This window comes from Palaemon carinicauda, chromosome 17 (assembly GCF_036898095.1).
Source record: "Palaemon carinicauda isolate YSFRI2023 chromosome 17, ASM3689809v2, whole genome shotgun sequence".
Lineage (NCBI taxonomy): Eukaryota > Metazoa > Arthropoda > Malacostraca > Decapoda > Palaemonidae > Palaemon > Palaemon carinicauda.
In genome coordinates this window covers 3,199,896-3,216,537 of record NC_090741.1, presented here as the reverse complement: position 1 = coordinate 3,216,537, position 16,642 = coordinate 3,199,896, and the positions used below count along the sequence as shown (strand labels likewise).

Genomic DNA, 16,642 nt, shown 5'->3' with positions numbered 1-16,642 from the left:
ATGCCACCCGCCGTACCTGACTTATACACACGCACCCTCATTGAAACACCCGAATTATGCCAGCAGAGAAGCACCTACCTTGTAGCTGCAAACAGATCTAATATCACCGCCCATGGGTACGAGACACAAAACTCTATCATTTGAGAGTGTCAAATACCATTGGAAACTCCTCATTGCCGAAGTAACATTGCCACTACTCGGTGCAGATTTACTCACATATTTCAACCTCCTTGTTGATGTGGGACATCAGCGCTTAGTCAGTGCAGACTCATACTGGCCGGGACTTCTTCAACCAACCTCTTCCGACCTCGCACTCCATATCAGCACATACACGGAGGCCTACGCCCTCCTCCTCACGTCGTACCCAGAAGTCATCCGTCCAGATATTCACCAAACGCCCAAAGTTCTGGTTAAGCACGGTACTTATTACCATATCAAAATGATGGAAAACCCTGTGTTTACCAGATTCAGACTTTTCCCCTGGATCGTTTGGCAGCCAAAAGGAAAAAAAGAAATAAACCTTTGTCAAGAGGCCTCAAGCCCATGGTCCTCACCTTTACACATGATTCTGAAGAAGGATGGCTGCCAGCAACCTTTAGGGAATTACAGGCATCTGACCACTCAGACAGAACCAGATCACTACACCATCACCCTCATTGACGACGTTGATTCCTACTTGCACAAAGCAAGGGTTTTCTCCAATCTTGACACTTTGAAGGGATATTATCAGGTACCCAAAAGACAATATCATTATGTAGTTTCAGAATTGTTGAACAATACATATAGATATCTTTAAGAGTTCGAATATATAATTCATCTATTCCTTTTCTTTTGAAGGACTTTCCTTACCGTTGTAGTTTTGACAGAATTGACAGTTTTTCATGGTCTGTAAATTTCATGCTTAGAGGTTTGTCCTACACTGGTATGCCTTCTCCTCGGGCTATCAAGAGCGTCCCTCAGGTTGCAAATAGGGGCACCCCCTCACTTTGAATAATCAAGGTGAGTGCAGCTTCGAATAAAATAAGAAGCCGTGGACAATGAACTCAAATCTAAAGATGTCAAGCAATGAACAAAGATGCTGGAAAAGTACCGACCAGGATGAAACGGTCCCTTCAACTCGTCCCTGCACTAGGCGGGTTGTTGAGTGCAATGGTGTAACTTCAATCCGTGCATCGAGCATCAAGCAGGGATCCCCCACCATAGGAAAGTCCTGATACTGGGCCCCCGCAACCATCAAGGCAAGGAACCAAAAAGAAGACAAGACTATTTCAAAGTGTTAAATGGTCCCTTGCGGAGAAGAAAGTACTCCTCTTCTGCTTTACCTACTCAACGTATGAGGGGTGGGACAGACGTAGACACCATGTATTCAAGGAAGCATTTAGAGATTTTCATCTACCACCTGAGAAAATTGATTTCTCCATCAGCTTTTTAATTACATGGTCTTATTAATCAAATAGTTGAAAATCAGAAACTAAATTGAAGAAATACTTTCATAACGCAAAGGTTTACGTATATGTCGGCATTATAGTTTATCTATTACTTATTGATTTAAAAGTTATTCATATCTTTTCATTTGCCTTAGTAATAAGTAATTCTTTATAAGGAATATATCTTTGTGTATAATATACTTTTTCCCCCAATGGACAGGTTTCATCAATAAAATTTTGGATGCTAGATGCATTCGGCTATATAGAATTAACTTTCTTTTTAGCTAATAACAATAACAATAACAATAACAATAACAATAAAAAAAAAAATAATAATAATAATAATAATAATAATAATAATAATGATAATAATAATAATGCTAGAAATTATAATAAAAACTGTTACTGCTTAAATATATACATTCTAAAGATATTGTAAAATTATTTTCTATGCACCATGCAAAATGGCCTAGGTTTTCTGACGGATTACATAAATGTGAAATATACTGTTAAACTTTGCATTACTTTTCTTATTTTTTTTTCAGCATTGAGGAAGAACTCCCTCTTTCAAAGTGAATTAAAATAAAATACAATTACATTCACTTAGGCAAGGCAATCTTAACACACACACGCAAATTGAGGAAAATAACAAGCACATCCTGTTGGAATTTATTTTAGTTCCAGCCTTACTTATAATTAATGAACAAAACAATTATTCAAAAACCAAAACAACTTACATCAAATAGTAGAACCACTAGTAAAACTTTGAGATATTTCCCTACATTACCCTTTTCCCCAGACATGTCCTAAGATACAGAATAATATAGGTCACTTATCCCAAAGGTAGACGTTGAAGTGTTTCCAAAATTGTTGTGGTCTTGGTGATCGAACGTTTAGTTTTGTTCAGTGTTAATATTCTATGAAGATGCCGGCCTTTCCACTGAGTATTTTTTATTGGAACTGTTCGCCGTGGCTGTGGTAACCTACGAGGTAATTTACTTCTTACCTTTGACAGGTAAATATTACGCACGCGCGAACTTACGGCCTATTAGGCAATTACTAATTTGAGTAATTTAATTCATAAGTTTAATTTTATCATTCATTTTACTTATCATTAACGCTAATAGTTACTATACTAAGTAGCATTAAGTTATTTACTTTTAATTTATTAAGAAAAATAGGTAAAGCTTTGAGTCAAGCTAACGACCGAACGGCTATTCCCTACAATCGAACACAAATATCAATCCTTTCTGATTGAATTAATTAATTTAACGTTAACTGTATTCCTTATAAGGAAACAGTTTTGCTTTCCAATTTTTTTTGCAACTCTTACCTCTATAATTTATTTTTGGTTTCTAACACACTCCCCACAAAGAATTGCGATTATAGAATTGCAATGAATATCTTCATTAACTTTACATTATTTATTAAGGTCACCTTAAATCTGGCTACTGTGTTAATTATTTCCAACAACGCTAAATAAAAAATATGGCTAAGTTACTTTAGTACCATCCTCACGTTACTAAAAGTGTAGCATTTTAACTTTAGTCTTCAGTTTATCTAAGTGTAGCATTTTATTTATATATTTACACTAATTTTAGTCTCCAAAGAACTTTCGAGAATACTTCCACCCTTGAGAAAAGACTTAGCGTTGTCTCTGTAGAGGTATTGTGGTATTTTGTATATATTACAGAATCTTTGGAAAGCGAGAACAAAATTGTTAGTGGACATGTCTGGTAACAATTCAAAGTGCACAGCGCGCACGTTAAGACAAGTGAAAACTAAAATGAACATTTTTGTGGTCCTGCCACTCAACTCATCCCTAACCCAAAGGTGTCCAGTGAAATCAATACCAACATGCTGAAAAGGCTTGACTAAATTCATATGGTGTTTAGGCATATCTGTAAACTTCGGGTATCTGTAAGCCAAGGCATTATACTTCCTACATATATTACAACTACTCAGCTCAGTCTTTACTGATGACCTACCCTTAGGAATCCAAAATCCCTGTTCCCTAAGGTAGTTCAATGTAGTGACTATTCCTAAATGCTGCACCTTCAAATGAAAATACTTTATTAACAAAGAGGTGAACCTATGCTCTTTAGGAAGCAATACTGGGTTATGAACATCAAAGTCAAAATACAAACACTTGGATATTCTTCCCCTAGACCTAATTATACCCTTGGAATCTAAAAATAGATTTAAATTGGACACTAGAGGAGGTATATTGTGGCGGGATGTTGCAAGGACAACCCCCACACCCTGAATCACACTTACTGACAATGGTCTCCACAAAACAAACTTTCCCCTTACGTAATCTACAACCAGACTCTTAGACAAAAAGGACAAAATAACCAAAACAAAACATAACCTTAAAACTATATATTTCTTACTAACTATAACAATCACTTAAAAATATTCAAATAACCAAAATAATGTCATTCACGAAACCTTAATACTAAAGACAGACAAACAAATCACCAAACCTAAATCTTCAAAAACAAAATATTCTGTAAATATATGTGTGACCACGGACACCGTTGCCAATACTCAAAATAACCCTCACAAACCCGACACCGACACCATTCACAAACAGTACAAAAAACGCAACTAAAATAATAAATCATAGTATGTGGACACCGTTGTTCATACAAGGCCCCAGAGACCTTCACAGCCCACTGCCACAACTTATTGGCAAACGGTAGTACCCCGAGTCCAACTACCACACTCACTTCCTATATCGGGGTTAATTAATCATAGTCATCATTATCATCATCATCACAATCTTATTCATCAGTGGTCCAGACGGAAATTCCTTCATACGGGCGGGGTCATTATGGCATCAATATCAATAAAATCGTTAAGAGCAATCAAATCATAATCATAATCGTAGTCCAGGTCGTCAACAAAATAAATCTGAGCAATCGTATCAAGTTCTGTTACAGGCCAAGTCGTCAACAATCAAGTAAACACTCGAGGAAACTCTCTCCCAAAGGAGGAATCACGGCCTGCCAAAATAAAAAAGAAAAACACTTACAAACACTCCTAACTAACTGAACTATCGCACTATAATCAAAGATAAATAATAAATTGTTCCTATCATTCACAATCACTACAAGCAAAGATAAACAAAACTGTACTTACTTTTGAGATATATAAACACTTTCTCGCTGGTCGGAAAATGATATACAATATAATCCAGCATTCACAAACGAACTGTCTCAAGCTGCAGTCAAATAAAAAAGCATTCGCTCCGAAACATTCACCACTGTCGTAACCTAACTAAAAAATGTAAACAAACAATCTCATTTAAACCAACAGTCTTTCTCACCACAAACGATCGTTAACCTAACTACTTTCGCTCGCTAACACAATATATCTCTCTCTCTCTCTCTCTCTCTCTCTCTCTCTCTCTCTCTCTCTCTCTCTCTCTCTCTCTCACAGGATTTGGCAAAAACAAAAAAATAAAAATAAAGCAAAAATAAATCCTCCACAATATTATTAATAATATTGGCACTGCTTTGTAAAAATACTAATTCTACTGAAAAGTATTCTTTCTGTGCAATTTTCACCCAATAATCTAAGGCTTTCTTTTTAGGATCACCACCCTTTAATCTACTACAAAATTTGAACAAGTAACTGGTTATTCTTAACAATTGTTTATAATTTGACATTTTATTGATATTGAGAATACTAGCGTTTACTTTATTTATTTGCATAGTGCATACTGCACTTATTTGATGATTATAGTAAGGCGATATGCTTAATAAAGGGTAAAGAGGCCACTTGTCAAAATCATATTTCAACTTTAAGACCATCTGCCTCAAGTACTCTATTTCTAAAAAATTTAGATTTTATTTTAGTTTCTCTGGTCAATAGCCAATTTAAAACCACTTGAGCATTAACACAAATATTAATGAATAGAAAATTTATATTACTGTAGGCTTCTAATAAAGAAGGTAAACATTTAAAAGCTAGAATTACTCCCATTAGTTCCAAAGTAGGGACACTATGCTCATTTCTCTTATTCAGTGGAGCCAATTTAGATTTGGAGAACAAATAAGAACTTTTATCATTTTGATTAACCGCGTAGGCCACAAACCATACGAGTCTAGTTCATTCAGGGACTGCCTAGGAAATTTAAGTTCAGATAACATTTCAAAATTTCTACTAATAATTTTCATTTCCCCACAAATGTCTTTAGGTAAATTTTGATCCCAACCAACATCTAATTTCCATATTTTTCCCATTAAAATTTTGCCTCTTATTGTTACAGGAAGCACTATATTCAAAGGATCAAATATTTTAGAAGTTTGTGACAATACTTTTCTTTTGTGTCTGCTTCTGGATCTATTTTAAAAGGCAAAAGACTAAAAGAATCATTATTTACGTTGAATCTATAACCCAATACTTTATCCTCTTCGCAAGAATGTTCAACAAGTCTATTATCTGACGCCATTTCTTCTCTTAACTCTACACAATTGGAGTTCCAAGACCTTAAAATAAAGCCCCCTTGTTCCATCCAATCATTAGCTTGCTTATACAAATTTTTCATTTCATCAATGTTATTGCCAGTTATAAGAAGATTATCTACATAAAAGTTATTAGTTAATATTTTTTTACACTTATCATCAGGATAACTTTCTGCGTGATGTTTCATAACAAAATCTAATATAAAAGGTGAAGAAGTGTAACCAAAAACTATTTTTTTGTAGCGATAAGATACTAATTTATTTCCCTGTTTCCAAAAGAAACAAAATCTATTTTTATCCACTTCATTTTTTAATTTAATCATCAAAAAGGCTTGCTTAACGTCGCTCAACATTACATATTTATTAGTTCTAAAGTAAAAGAGCAATTTCAATATTGAGCCCATTAAATCTATCCCAGGATAAGCTGCTTCATTAAGTGAAGGCAATTCCCTGTAAGTTTTTAGAAAACAGTTAAATACTGGCCTGATTTTTGTGGTAACTTGCTCTTCTAATTTTATAACTGGTCTATGTGGAATCCATACATACTTTTGATAGTCAGAAGGACTTACTTTAATTTCTTCAATTACACCATCTTCGAGTTGTCTAATTTTATAACTGGTCTATGTGGAATCCATACATACTTAAGATAGTCAGAAGGACTTACTTTAATTTCCTCGATTATACCATCCTTGAGTTGTTTATCAAAAACTTCCTGGTACTTGTCAATGAGACCCTTTTTACCAAGATACTCTACTGTTCGGTCTAATACCTTAAGTGAAACAAAATGATTAGATGGGACGCTGTCAATTTTATCAGTATACCAGGGCAATTCTACATGATAGAATCCATTATCAAAAGAGATCCCCTCTCTAAACTTGTCAATTTGTTCTTTATCAAAGGAGACCAATTCCTTTTCACACTTTTTTATTCCCAAGGATTCAAGACTAAAAACGTGTTCAAGTCCATTGTCTACTTCACTGTCTTCTAATATATGCTCTAATCGATTGAAATAAGATTTTTGAGGATCCATTACTAAATTTACTACGCTTTTTGTTTTAACATTCAGTGTTTTCTTATTAACTAAGGAGTCCATAACAGCTCTGCTTTCTGCCTCATCCAAAAAGTTGAACACATCACCAACAGGAGCTACTCTATTATTGACGACTAAACAAGTTCCACCCAACATTTTAGTCCAAGTTACCGAAGGTAAAAACTGAATGATATCTATTCCCATTAACATGGCAACCTTCATACTTTCATGGTTTCTGTGGTCACAAAAAATCTCGTCCAATAATGCAATATTATTTTCTTTAAATTTATTTATTATTTGATTCATGCCGGGCACTTCAAAGTTTATATTAAGCGACTTGTCAACTAATAAAGGTATGAATATTATATCATTGTTTATATTTATTCCAGTGGACATTTGCTTGAAGCCCTTAGTTTCCTGCCCTATATATGTGCTTACATCACATTCCAAAGCATACAACGCCTCTACATCCTGACAAAGATCTTTAGCGGCAGATTCTGAAATATATGACCGATGACTGCCAGTGTCAAACAGACATCTGACTTTCCTAGCCTTTTTTGTCATTTCTTAAATACAAAGTCATAGTAGGTAAAACGTGAGACGCATCAAAACTTCTTTGAGCAAAACATAAGCTTACGTTAGTTTTAGTAGTTAGTTTGTCTTTATTCAAAGAAGGGCACAAAGGAGTTATGTGTTCCCTCTTTCTACACAACAGACATTCAAACCTTAACTTCTTTTGTTTCCCGTAACATTCATTGTCTTCATGCCCTGAACCAGCGCATCTGGTGCATAGTGAAAGCTCCCTCAGTCTGGCTACTTTATCATTATAATGATTAAAGTTAACGCATTTTCCTAAGGTATGGCCTTCAGCTGCACATAATTTACAAGTCAATTTAGTTACTTTATTTGCAAATTTATAATTTTGAATCGTACTTACACCTACCTTATTTTCTTTATGTTTAAATGAACTGTTAGGACTAGGTTTACTAGAGGTTTTAGTGAAGGTCTTTTTCCTATTGGAAACAGTTTTAGATAAAGTTTTGATAATTTCATTATAATTAGAAAGACTGTCAGATATATTAGGATAATTGGTATCTAATTTGTGAACCAACTCTCTCTTTGCTGGTATGGGGAGTTTATTAAATACTATATGACTCACAAATTTATGCCCAGAGGACCCCACTTCCAATAAATCAATATGTGCTTTCAATTCATGCAGATAGGATTTGATTTCGTTGAGGTAAACTTTCACCGACGAGAATTCTTGGTCATATTCAGCACTTGGAGCAGCACTCAAAATTTTCTTAAAAGTCTTGTCAATAATGTAATTTACGTCAAAAAATTCTTCTTTTAACATTTCAATTGCTAAGTGGTAGTTACGGTCAGAAATAGTCAAATGCTTAACTACCTTCAAGGCATAGCCCCTAAGGTACCCATATAAATATATTTGTTTAGCAGAATCGGACAGATTTTTTCTGGACCCAATGATATTATTAAATTGACTAAAAAATGAATTGAAAGCAAATTTATCTTTCTCCTCACCACTAAAGATTCCACATTCTAAAGGAGGGGGTTTCTCATTAGACATATTCATTCTAGACATCATTTCTAAAACTTTATCGGCAGATAAGTTGCCAGAAGCCCCACTTGACTCACTTATGTATTGTTAATATTGGTCGAGCTCTATACTAACCTGAATGCTATATTCTGCCTGACTATCTAACTCCTCAATATAATATTGTTCATTACTGTTCCTTATTTCATCTGTCTCCAAAACATTATTAATCTCTTCATCAAAGTGTTTAACATGCTCGATCTCTTTTTCGATTACAGTTATTTGACTCTTACAAAAGGAAGAAGTTAGCTTCCGTTAGCTTCCTTAAGTAAATAGTTATTTTCCGTTTGTGTATTCCCCGCATCTTCCTCAAGGATGATATAATATCCATAGGGTCAACAAACTCTTCCTCTTTATAAGACATGATTACTTATATAATTAATAGATTTAATATAAATAGCCTGCAAATATTTAAAAGATAACAGCCCACCTAAAGTTATCGATGCTTACTAGTTACCGAGTACATTAAACATGAATATGAAAGATTATAATACATAATATATGTTACTAATTACGTCGCACGAGTTCCATGTTGGTTACCATTCTACAGTTAGCCAGTTAGCCGTTTCTATAAAATCATTTATTTAACCGAACGGAATATTAAATGGAATGCATCGTCAATTTTGGAATTATGTTGGAATTTATTTTAATTCCAACCTTACTTATAATTAATGAACAAAACAATTATTCAAAAACCAAAACAACTTACATCAAATAGTAGAACCACTAGTAAAACTTTGAGATATTTCCCTACATTACCCTTTTCCCCAGACATGTCCTAAGATACAGAATAATATAGGTCACTTATCCCAAAGGTAGACGTTGAAGTGTTTCCAAAATTGTTGTGGTCTTGGTGATCGAACGTTTAGTTTTGTGCAGCGTTAATATTCTATGAAGATGCCGGCCTTTCCACTGAGTACTTTTTATTGGAACTGTTCGCCGTGGCTGTGGTAACCTACGAGGTAATTTACTTCTTACGGCCTATTAGGCAATTACTAATTTAAGTAATTTAATTCATAAGTTTAATTTTATTATTCATTTTACTTATCATTAACGCCAATAGTTACTATACTAAGTAGCATTAAGTTATTTACTTTTAATTTATTAAGAAAAATAGGTAAAGCTTCGAGTCAAGCTAACGACCGAACGGCTATTCCCTACAATCGAACACAAATATCAGTCCTTTCTGATTGAATTAATTAATTCAACGTTAACTGTATTCCTTATAAGGAAACAGTTTTGCTTTCAATTTCTTTTGCAACTCTTACCTCTATAATTTATTTTTGGTTTCTAACAATCCAAAGAATACTAATATGTTTACAATAGATAAGGAAAAGTCTTGCAATATCTAGGGAAGCCTCCTTTATGACTATGAAATGGCATTGAGTATCAATAACCGTGTGGAAAATAGATAAGTGAGACAATGATTGAAAAGAAGGGCCTCTTCCATGCTTTGAATGAATGCAAAATATGAGCACAGAGTTCAGTATTAAGGGGAATATGAAACAAAAATGATCTCTCTCTCTCTCTCTCTCTCTCTCTCTCTCTCTCTCTCTCTCTCTCTCTCTCTCTCTCTCTCTGTTCTTGATCTTCCAGTACTCTCTAAGTTTGCTCAGTAATCCCTTTCAGCCCCTACGAAGCACTGAATATCCCTTGCTACGGAAATATTGGACCTTCCAATGAAAGGAAACCTTTAATGGAAAAGGGTATTGGTACACGGTCGCTCCATCCGTCTTAGGGATATAATTTTCCTAGTATAGAGCAGAGAATTTTTTCTTTCAAAATACTAGATCTAACTGTATATATATATATATATATATATATATATATATATATATATATATATATATATATTTATAAATATACATATGTATGTATATATGAATATATATGTATATATATATATATATATATATATATATATATATATATATATATATATATACATATATATATATATATATATATATATATATATATATATAAATATATATCGTGATATTATGTATACCATGTCTCCGTTCTCTGTAATTATGTCACTTTTGTATATTTATTCTTTTAGTGGTACTCCTTCTTACCACTAGGTTTGTAACACTTGTTTTCCTTTTTTGACCCTTTTGTATCCTTGCCTGTCTTATATTTTTATTACTTTTCGTCATCCTTGTCGCTCATTTAGTTTACTTTGGCCTGTAATATTTTGAGGAGGGCAGAGTCTCTCTCAGGCTACCTTGACGACAACATATTTTGTATACACGGTTAGGACAATCTTCTTCCTATTGTTAATGTAAGTCAGTGTGTTTTCTTTTATTTTGTGTTTCGTTGGTATATTTAATTCAGGTGTTTGTTTAATTGTTTGTCTGTGTGTTCGATCATTGCTTCATATATATGTGGGTTTAACTTGTGAATTGTCTTCTATAAACATAAATGTTAATGTAACTGCTGGTTGTTTCTATTATTAAACTGTTATATTTTGTGATCTGAGTTTTGCCCGTTCCTTCATTGATTGATACTTCTAAAATGTTCTTATTATAAGGTGTAACAGGCTAGGTTAAGGCTTAGTTTATAATAATTGGGGGCCTGTCCGGGATCTGAAACAAGTAAACACAACTGATTAAACTACCAAAGTACTGACAGTTAAAGTCGGCGTGAGTGTTCCAACGTTCGATAATTAAAATTTTTATACATTGTGATTATCGAATACATCTATTACAGTATGTTGCGTGGGTTCTTTTCTCCTATTATCTTATAGCGATTTGTCTCGACATTTAAGTCATTCCAATTCATGTTTTCGGACATCGCTATTATAGCTGCGGTCGTATCTAAGTTAATGTAGAAAGTAACCGAGTTAATTTACATTGGTTCGCCTTGTTTCAAATAGTTTTGGGAGAAATATTATTAGAAACTTCGTCTTTATGACATCATGGCATCATATTACCTTAGCACCGTATAATAGAGTAGGTTTGGAGTTTGACTGGCCTGACATTTCCGTATCTACGCTATTTGAAGCATTTAAGTATTATTGCTTTTCATATCGCTTCATTCGTACAGTTTTGTACCGTTAATTATATTTACTACTTTGTCGAAGCTTTCAACTTCTCATTTTGCTTCCTTCGTACAGTTTTGTACTAGTAATTATAATTATTTATTCTTACCAGACTTGCGTAATGGATGAATAGTTCAGTATTACATCACGTGATATATATTACGTATCCTGTAATTGTTTATGCTATTGGGAACACTTCTCTTTGACTTTGCTGCGATCTCTTGTGGATTTTCAGTCACAATGTTTTCAGTAGACTTATTTTTCAGTGATCCTAAGGGAAAACTTAACACTATAGTGTGTGCTATAAAGAGTGAATTGTTGGCTTTGGCAGCCAAGTTTGAAGTAACTGTTAGTTCAAGAGACAGGAAATATGACATAAAAAATGCCATTTTAGATTATCTTGTAGAGGAGGAAAGTGTAGAAGAACACGAGGCTAGGAAATACACGAGTACGAAGAAAGAAAGCTCAGACGTTGAGCATATGAGGTTAGCCATACAGTTAGAACAAGTAAAGTTAGAGGTAGATATTGAGAGAGAAAGACACAAGTTGGCCATAGATAAAGAAAGGAAAAAGTATGAGCTAGAAATGGAGAAAGCTAGATTAGATCATGAAGCTAGTCTAACTCAGAATATGGAAATTGAAAGAAGTAGGATTAGTGTAGAACAACGTATAAGACTAATGAACCTAGAATCTAATCAACCACTAAAGTTTGACTTGTCTAAGAGTTTGAAGTTAGTACCTGAATTTACAGAAACAGATGTAGATTCATTTTTCCGTAATTTCGAAGATATTGCCTCAAATATGAAATGGCCAGTAGATCAATGGGTTTGGTTAATTAAATCCAAAGTCCAGGGTAAAGCTGCTATAGTGGTTAGTAATTTAGTAGGGGAAAGAAATTATACAGTCGTTAAGCAAGCTATTTTAGATGCATATATGGTAACTGCCGAGGGTCTTAGACAAAGATTTAGACAATACATTAAATCAAATGCTCAAACTTGGTATGAATTTGCAAATGAAAAACTAAGATTATTTAATAAATGGCTTAAGGCTGCCAATGTTAATAATTTTGAGGAACTCGTTAACCTGATTGTGACTGAAGAATTCATGAGAAAACTACCACAAAATATTAGAATGCATATTGCTGACCGTGAGGAAGAGGATTTAAAGAAGTCTGCTATGTTAGCTGTCCATTTTTTCTTGATACACAAAACACACAAAGGTATTGAGATGTTTGTAAAGCAAGGCAAAGCAACAGGGTTCAGTGGTGAGAAAGAGGGTGTTAATTATTGTTCATATTGTAAACAACAAGGTCATGACATAAATGAATGTAAAAACCCAACCTGTAAGAAATCTAAGTTTTTTGGCTCTAAGCTGTCCGACCCCGATGCTGCTAAATATAAAGACAGTAAATTTAGCGTAAAAGGCAAAGGAGATATGCATTGTAGTACGCCTGAAAGTGATGCCTTGTTTGCTAATTATATTTCAGAGGGTACAGTAACAATACCCAATTGTACTCCTGTTAAAGTAAGAATCTTGCGTGATACTGGGTCAACCCAAAGCATGATTTTACATAGCGCAGTGCCTACAATTTCTTTGCTTGATGAAAAGGTACTAGTTAGGGATTTAAGTAACACTAACAGTTTGTCTTTAGCAGAGCTTAATTCAAACTGTGAATTTGTATCTAGTAAAGTAAAGATTGCTGTTATCAACACGCCATTCCCTGTACATGATGTTCAAGTATTACTTGGGAATGATTTAGCTGGTCAACTAACTTTGCCTAACCTTATTTTGTATAATCAGCCACTGGACAACAGCTCTAATGATTTGGATATCTTTGAACATTTCATTGAAAAAAGTAATTTCATTAGTGACTTAGGTGAACATGACATTGAGGAAGTAGAAACTGAAGTAGACAATGATCGATGTGACCCGATTGAGAATTTTGTTGGTGTTGTAACAAGGGCAAAAGCCAAACAAGCTGTGAATGAAGGTGTCCCAGATATAGTAAAGACAAACATTCCCTGTACTAATTCTGAATTGATAAACTTACAACGAGCAGATGCGACTTTAACTAATGCACTTAAACAAGCTTCCACTAAGGAAGGTAAGGTACCTGGCTATTACTTTGATAAAGGAGTCCTGTTTAGGCTGTACCGACCTAGAAAGCTGTCATCAAATGATACCTGGGCTAATAAAGAACAACTTGTAGTACCATTAACTTTACGTAAGAATATTTTGAGTGTTGCTCATCAAGCAGATTCCCATTTAGGAGTGTCAAAGACTTACAAACGTATAGCTAATGATTTCTTTTGGCCAGGTATGAAACATTATGTATTTGAATTTGTTAAAGAGTGTCATGTGTGTCAAGTAGTTGGAAAACCTAACGAGGTAATTCCAAGAGCACCCCTCGTGCCAATTGTAATACCACACGAACCTTTCAGTAAAGTCCTAATTGATTGCGTAGGCCCATTGCCAGAAACAAAAAAAGGTAATCAATATATTTTGACCATACTTTGTCCTACCACTAGATACCCTATTGCAATTCCTCTTGGTAACATTTGTGCTAGAAATATTGTGAAACACCTCCTTAAAGTTTTCACCACTTATGGATTCCCAAAAGAAATACAGAGTGATCAGAGTACTAATTTCACAAGTGACCTTTTCAATGACACTCTAAGGGAATTTAATGTAAAACATATTCTTGCATCACCATATCACCCACAATCACAAGGTGCTCTTGAAAGACACCATCAGACCTTAAAATCCTTACTTTGAAAATTTTGTATGGAGACTGGAACAGACTGGGATGAGAGTTTAGACTTGATATTATTTGTAATTAGAGAAGTCCCTAATGATTCCTTAGGTATGTCACCATTTGAGATGTTATTTGGACATAAAGTTAGGGGGCCACTACGAGTACTTAAAGATAAAATGTTGAACAATGATACCTTGGACAACGTAACTGTAGGGCAGTATGTCGATAAAATGAAATGTAATTTTGAGAAAGTCCATAATTTTGCATTTAATAACTTAAAAAGTAGTCAAGATGTGATGAAGGAAAATTTTGATCTAAAAACTAAAGTTCGTAAGTTTAAAGAAGGGGATTCTGTACTTGTATATTTCCCTACTCCTAGTTCTCCTCTCCAACATACATTTTCTGGTCCTTATATAATTCAGAAATGTGTCAATAATAACAATTATATAATCAGTACTCCAGACAGAAGAAAGTCAACCCAATTAGTTCATGTAAATCTAATCAAGAAATATCATGGTAATCCTCCAGTTGCTTTGCATTGTCTATCAGACTCTAATGTATTAGATTTTAAGAAATATAATGCATCAGCACACCAAAGTAAAACCCCATTGTCACATGATGTAGATTTATATCACTCTAATGATTTTGTTTCTTGGACAGACTCTGCTAACCAGGAAATATTGCAGAATATTCTAGTATATTTACAGCATTTACCCCAAAAGCAGAGGAGCCAGCTAGCAGAATTATTCCGCAAATACAGGAGTATATGTGGGGATGTGCCTCAACGTTGCAGTGATGCTGAACACGACATTGAATTACAACCGGGTACACGACCAATTCGGCAACACTATTACACGACCAGCCTGGAAAAGCAGCAATGGATGAAGGAGGAAGTGTCGTATTTACTGAAGAATGGACTGGTTACTAGAAGCACATCAGCTTGGGCTTCACCATGTCTTTTAGTTCCAAAACCAAACGGTAAAGTAAGGTTATGCACTGACTTTCGCCAAATAAATAATGTTACTATCAAAGATAGCTATCCATTACCAAGGATTGATAACATTTTAGATGCCATTGGTGCTGCCAAATATTTATCACAGATCGATTTATTGCGTGAATATTATTAGATTCCACTTACAGATAGAGCAAAGCTAATATCTGCCTTCATAACCCCCTTTGGATTATTCCAATATGAGAGGCTTCCATTTGGTTTAACCAATGCACCTGCCACCTTCCAGCGCTTGGTGAATAGTGTAATTCAAGATCTTGATGGTACATATGTGTACATCGACGATATTGTTGTAACATCTGACACCTTGGATGAGCACATACATAGACTAAAAGCATTGTTTGGTCGTCTTCAGGAGTTTGGACTTACTATTCACCTAGCAAAATCTTCCTTTGGTAAAGGGAAGGTTAAGTATTTAGGTCACATCATAGGTAGTGGAGAAATTGTTCCTAAAGATGAAAATATTACTGCCATTGTAGAGTTCCCTGTCCCAAGAAATAGGAAAAGTCTTTTAAGATTTCTAGGCATGACCTCCTATTACAGGAAATTCTGTAAAAATTATAGTATAGTAGCCACTCCCTTGATTGACCTCACCAGCCCCAAAAATAAATTTTTATGGTCTTCTAACTGTCAACAAGCTTTTGATCAACTAAAGAATATACTTTGCTCTAATCCTGTCCTTATTGCTCCTGATCTTGTTCAACCTTTTATTATACAGATTGACGCCTGTGATACTGGCATTGGTGCCGTCTTGATGCAGAAGAACAGTGACACATGTTGCATCCTGTTAGCTACTATTCCTGCAAACTCAAAAAACACCAACGTTCCTATGCTACCGTGGAAAAGGAACTGCTGGCAATCATCCTAACCCTGCAGAAATATGAAATGTATTTCTCATCCAACATCCCAATCACTATCTTTACGGACCATAACCCACTAACCTTTCTCGGACGAGCGAGGTTAACAAATCAACGTATTTTCAGATGGTTTTTGTTTCTGCAAAACTTTGACCTAACCATCCACTACATCAAAGGAACTGAGAACTGCATTGCGGATGCCCTGTCTCGGACCCACATAGACTCCTGATAGTCTTCTGGAATACTCTTCATGACTTTTATAATGTCCTGATAGGCCATTTCTTCAACAGGGAGGAGTGTGATATTATGTATACCATGTCTCCGTTCTCTGTAATTATGTCACCTTTATATATTTATTCTTTTAGTGGTACTCCTTCTTACCACTAGGTTTGTAACACTTGTTTTCCTGTTTTGACCCTTTTGTATCCTTGCCT

At 34.6% G+C, this 16,642-nt stretch overlaps 1 protein-coding gene across 1 annotated transcript; it reads left to right on the top strand.

The window, feature by feature from the left end:
- Window positions 1-11,827: 11,827 nt before the first annotated feature.
- Window positions 11,828-16,219, top strand: LOC137656184 (uncharacterized). Its single transcript, XM_068390358.1, has 4 exons — window positions 11,828-14,075; window positions 14,451-14,672; window positions 15,003-15,320; window positions 15,483-16,219. The coding sequence occupies exons 1-4, from the start codon at window positions 11,828-11,830 to the stop codon at window positions 16,217-16,219; spliced, it is 3,525 nt and encodes a 1,174-aa protein (XP_068246459.1).
- Window positions 16,220-16,642: the final 423 nt, after the last annotated feature.

Coding starts and splice junctions, on each gene's coding strand:
- LOC137656184 (XM_068390358.1), top strand. CDS start 11,828: ATGTTTTCAGTAGACTTATTTTTCAGTGATCCTAAGGGAAAACTTAAC. Junction 14,076..14,450: donor ATTGCCAGAAACAAAAAAAG/GTAATCAATATA, acceptor ATGATTCCTTAG/GTATGTCACCATTTGAGATG. Junction 15,321..15,482: donor TTTAGTTCCAAAACCAAACG/GTAAAGTAAGGT, acceptor TTCCACTTACAG/ATAGAGCAAAGCTAATATCT.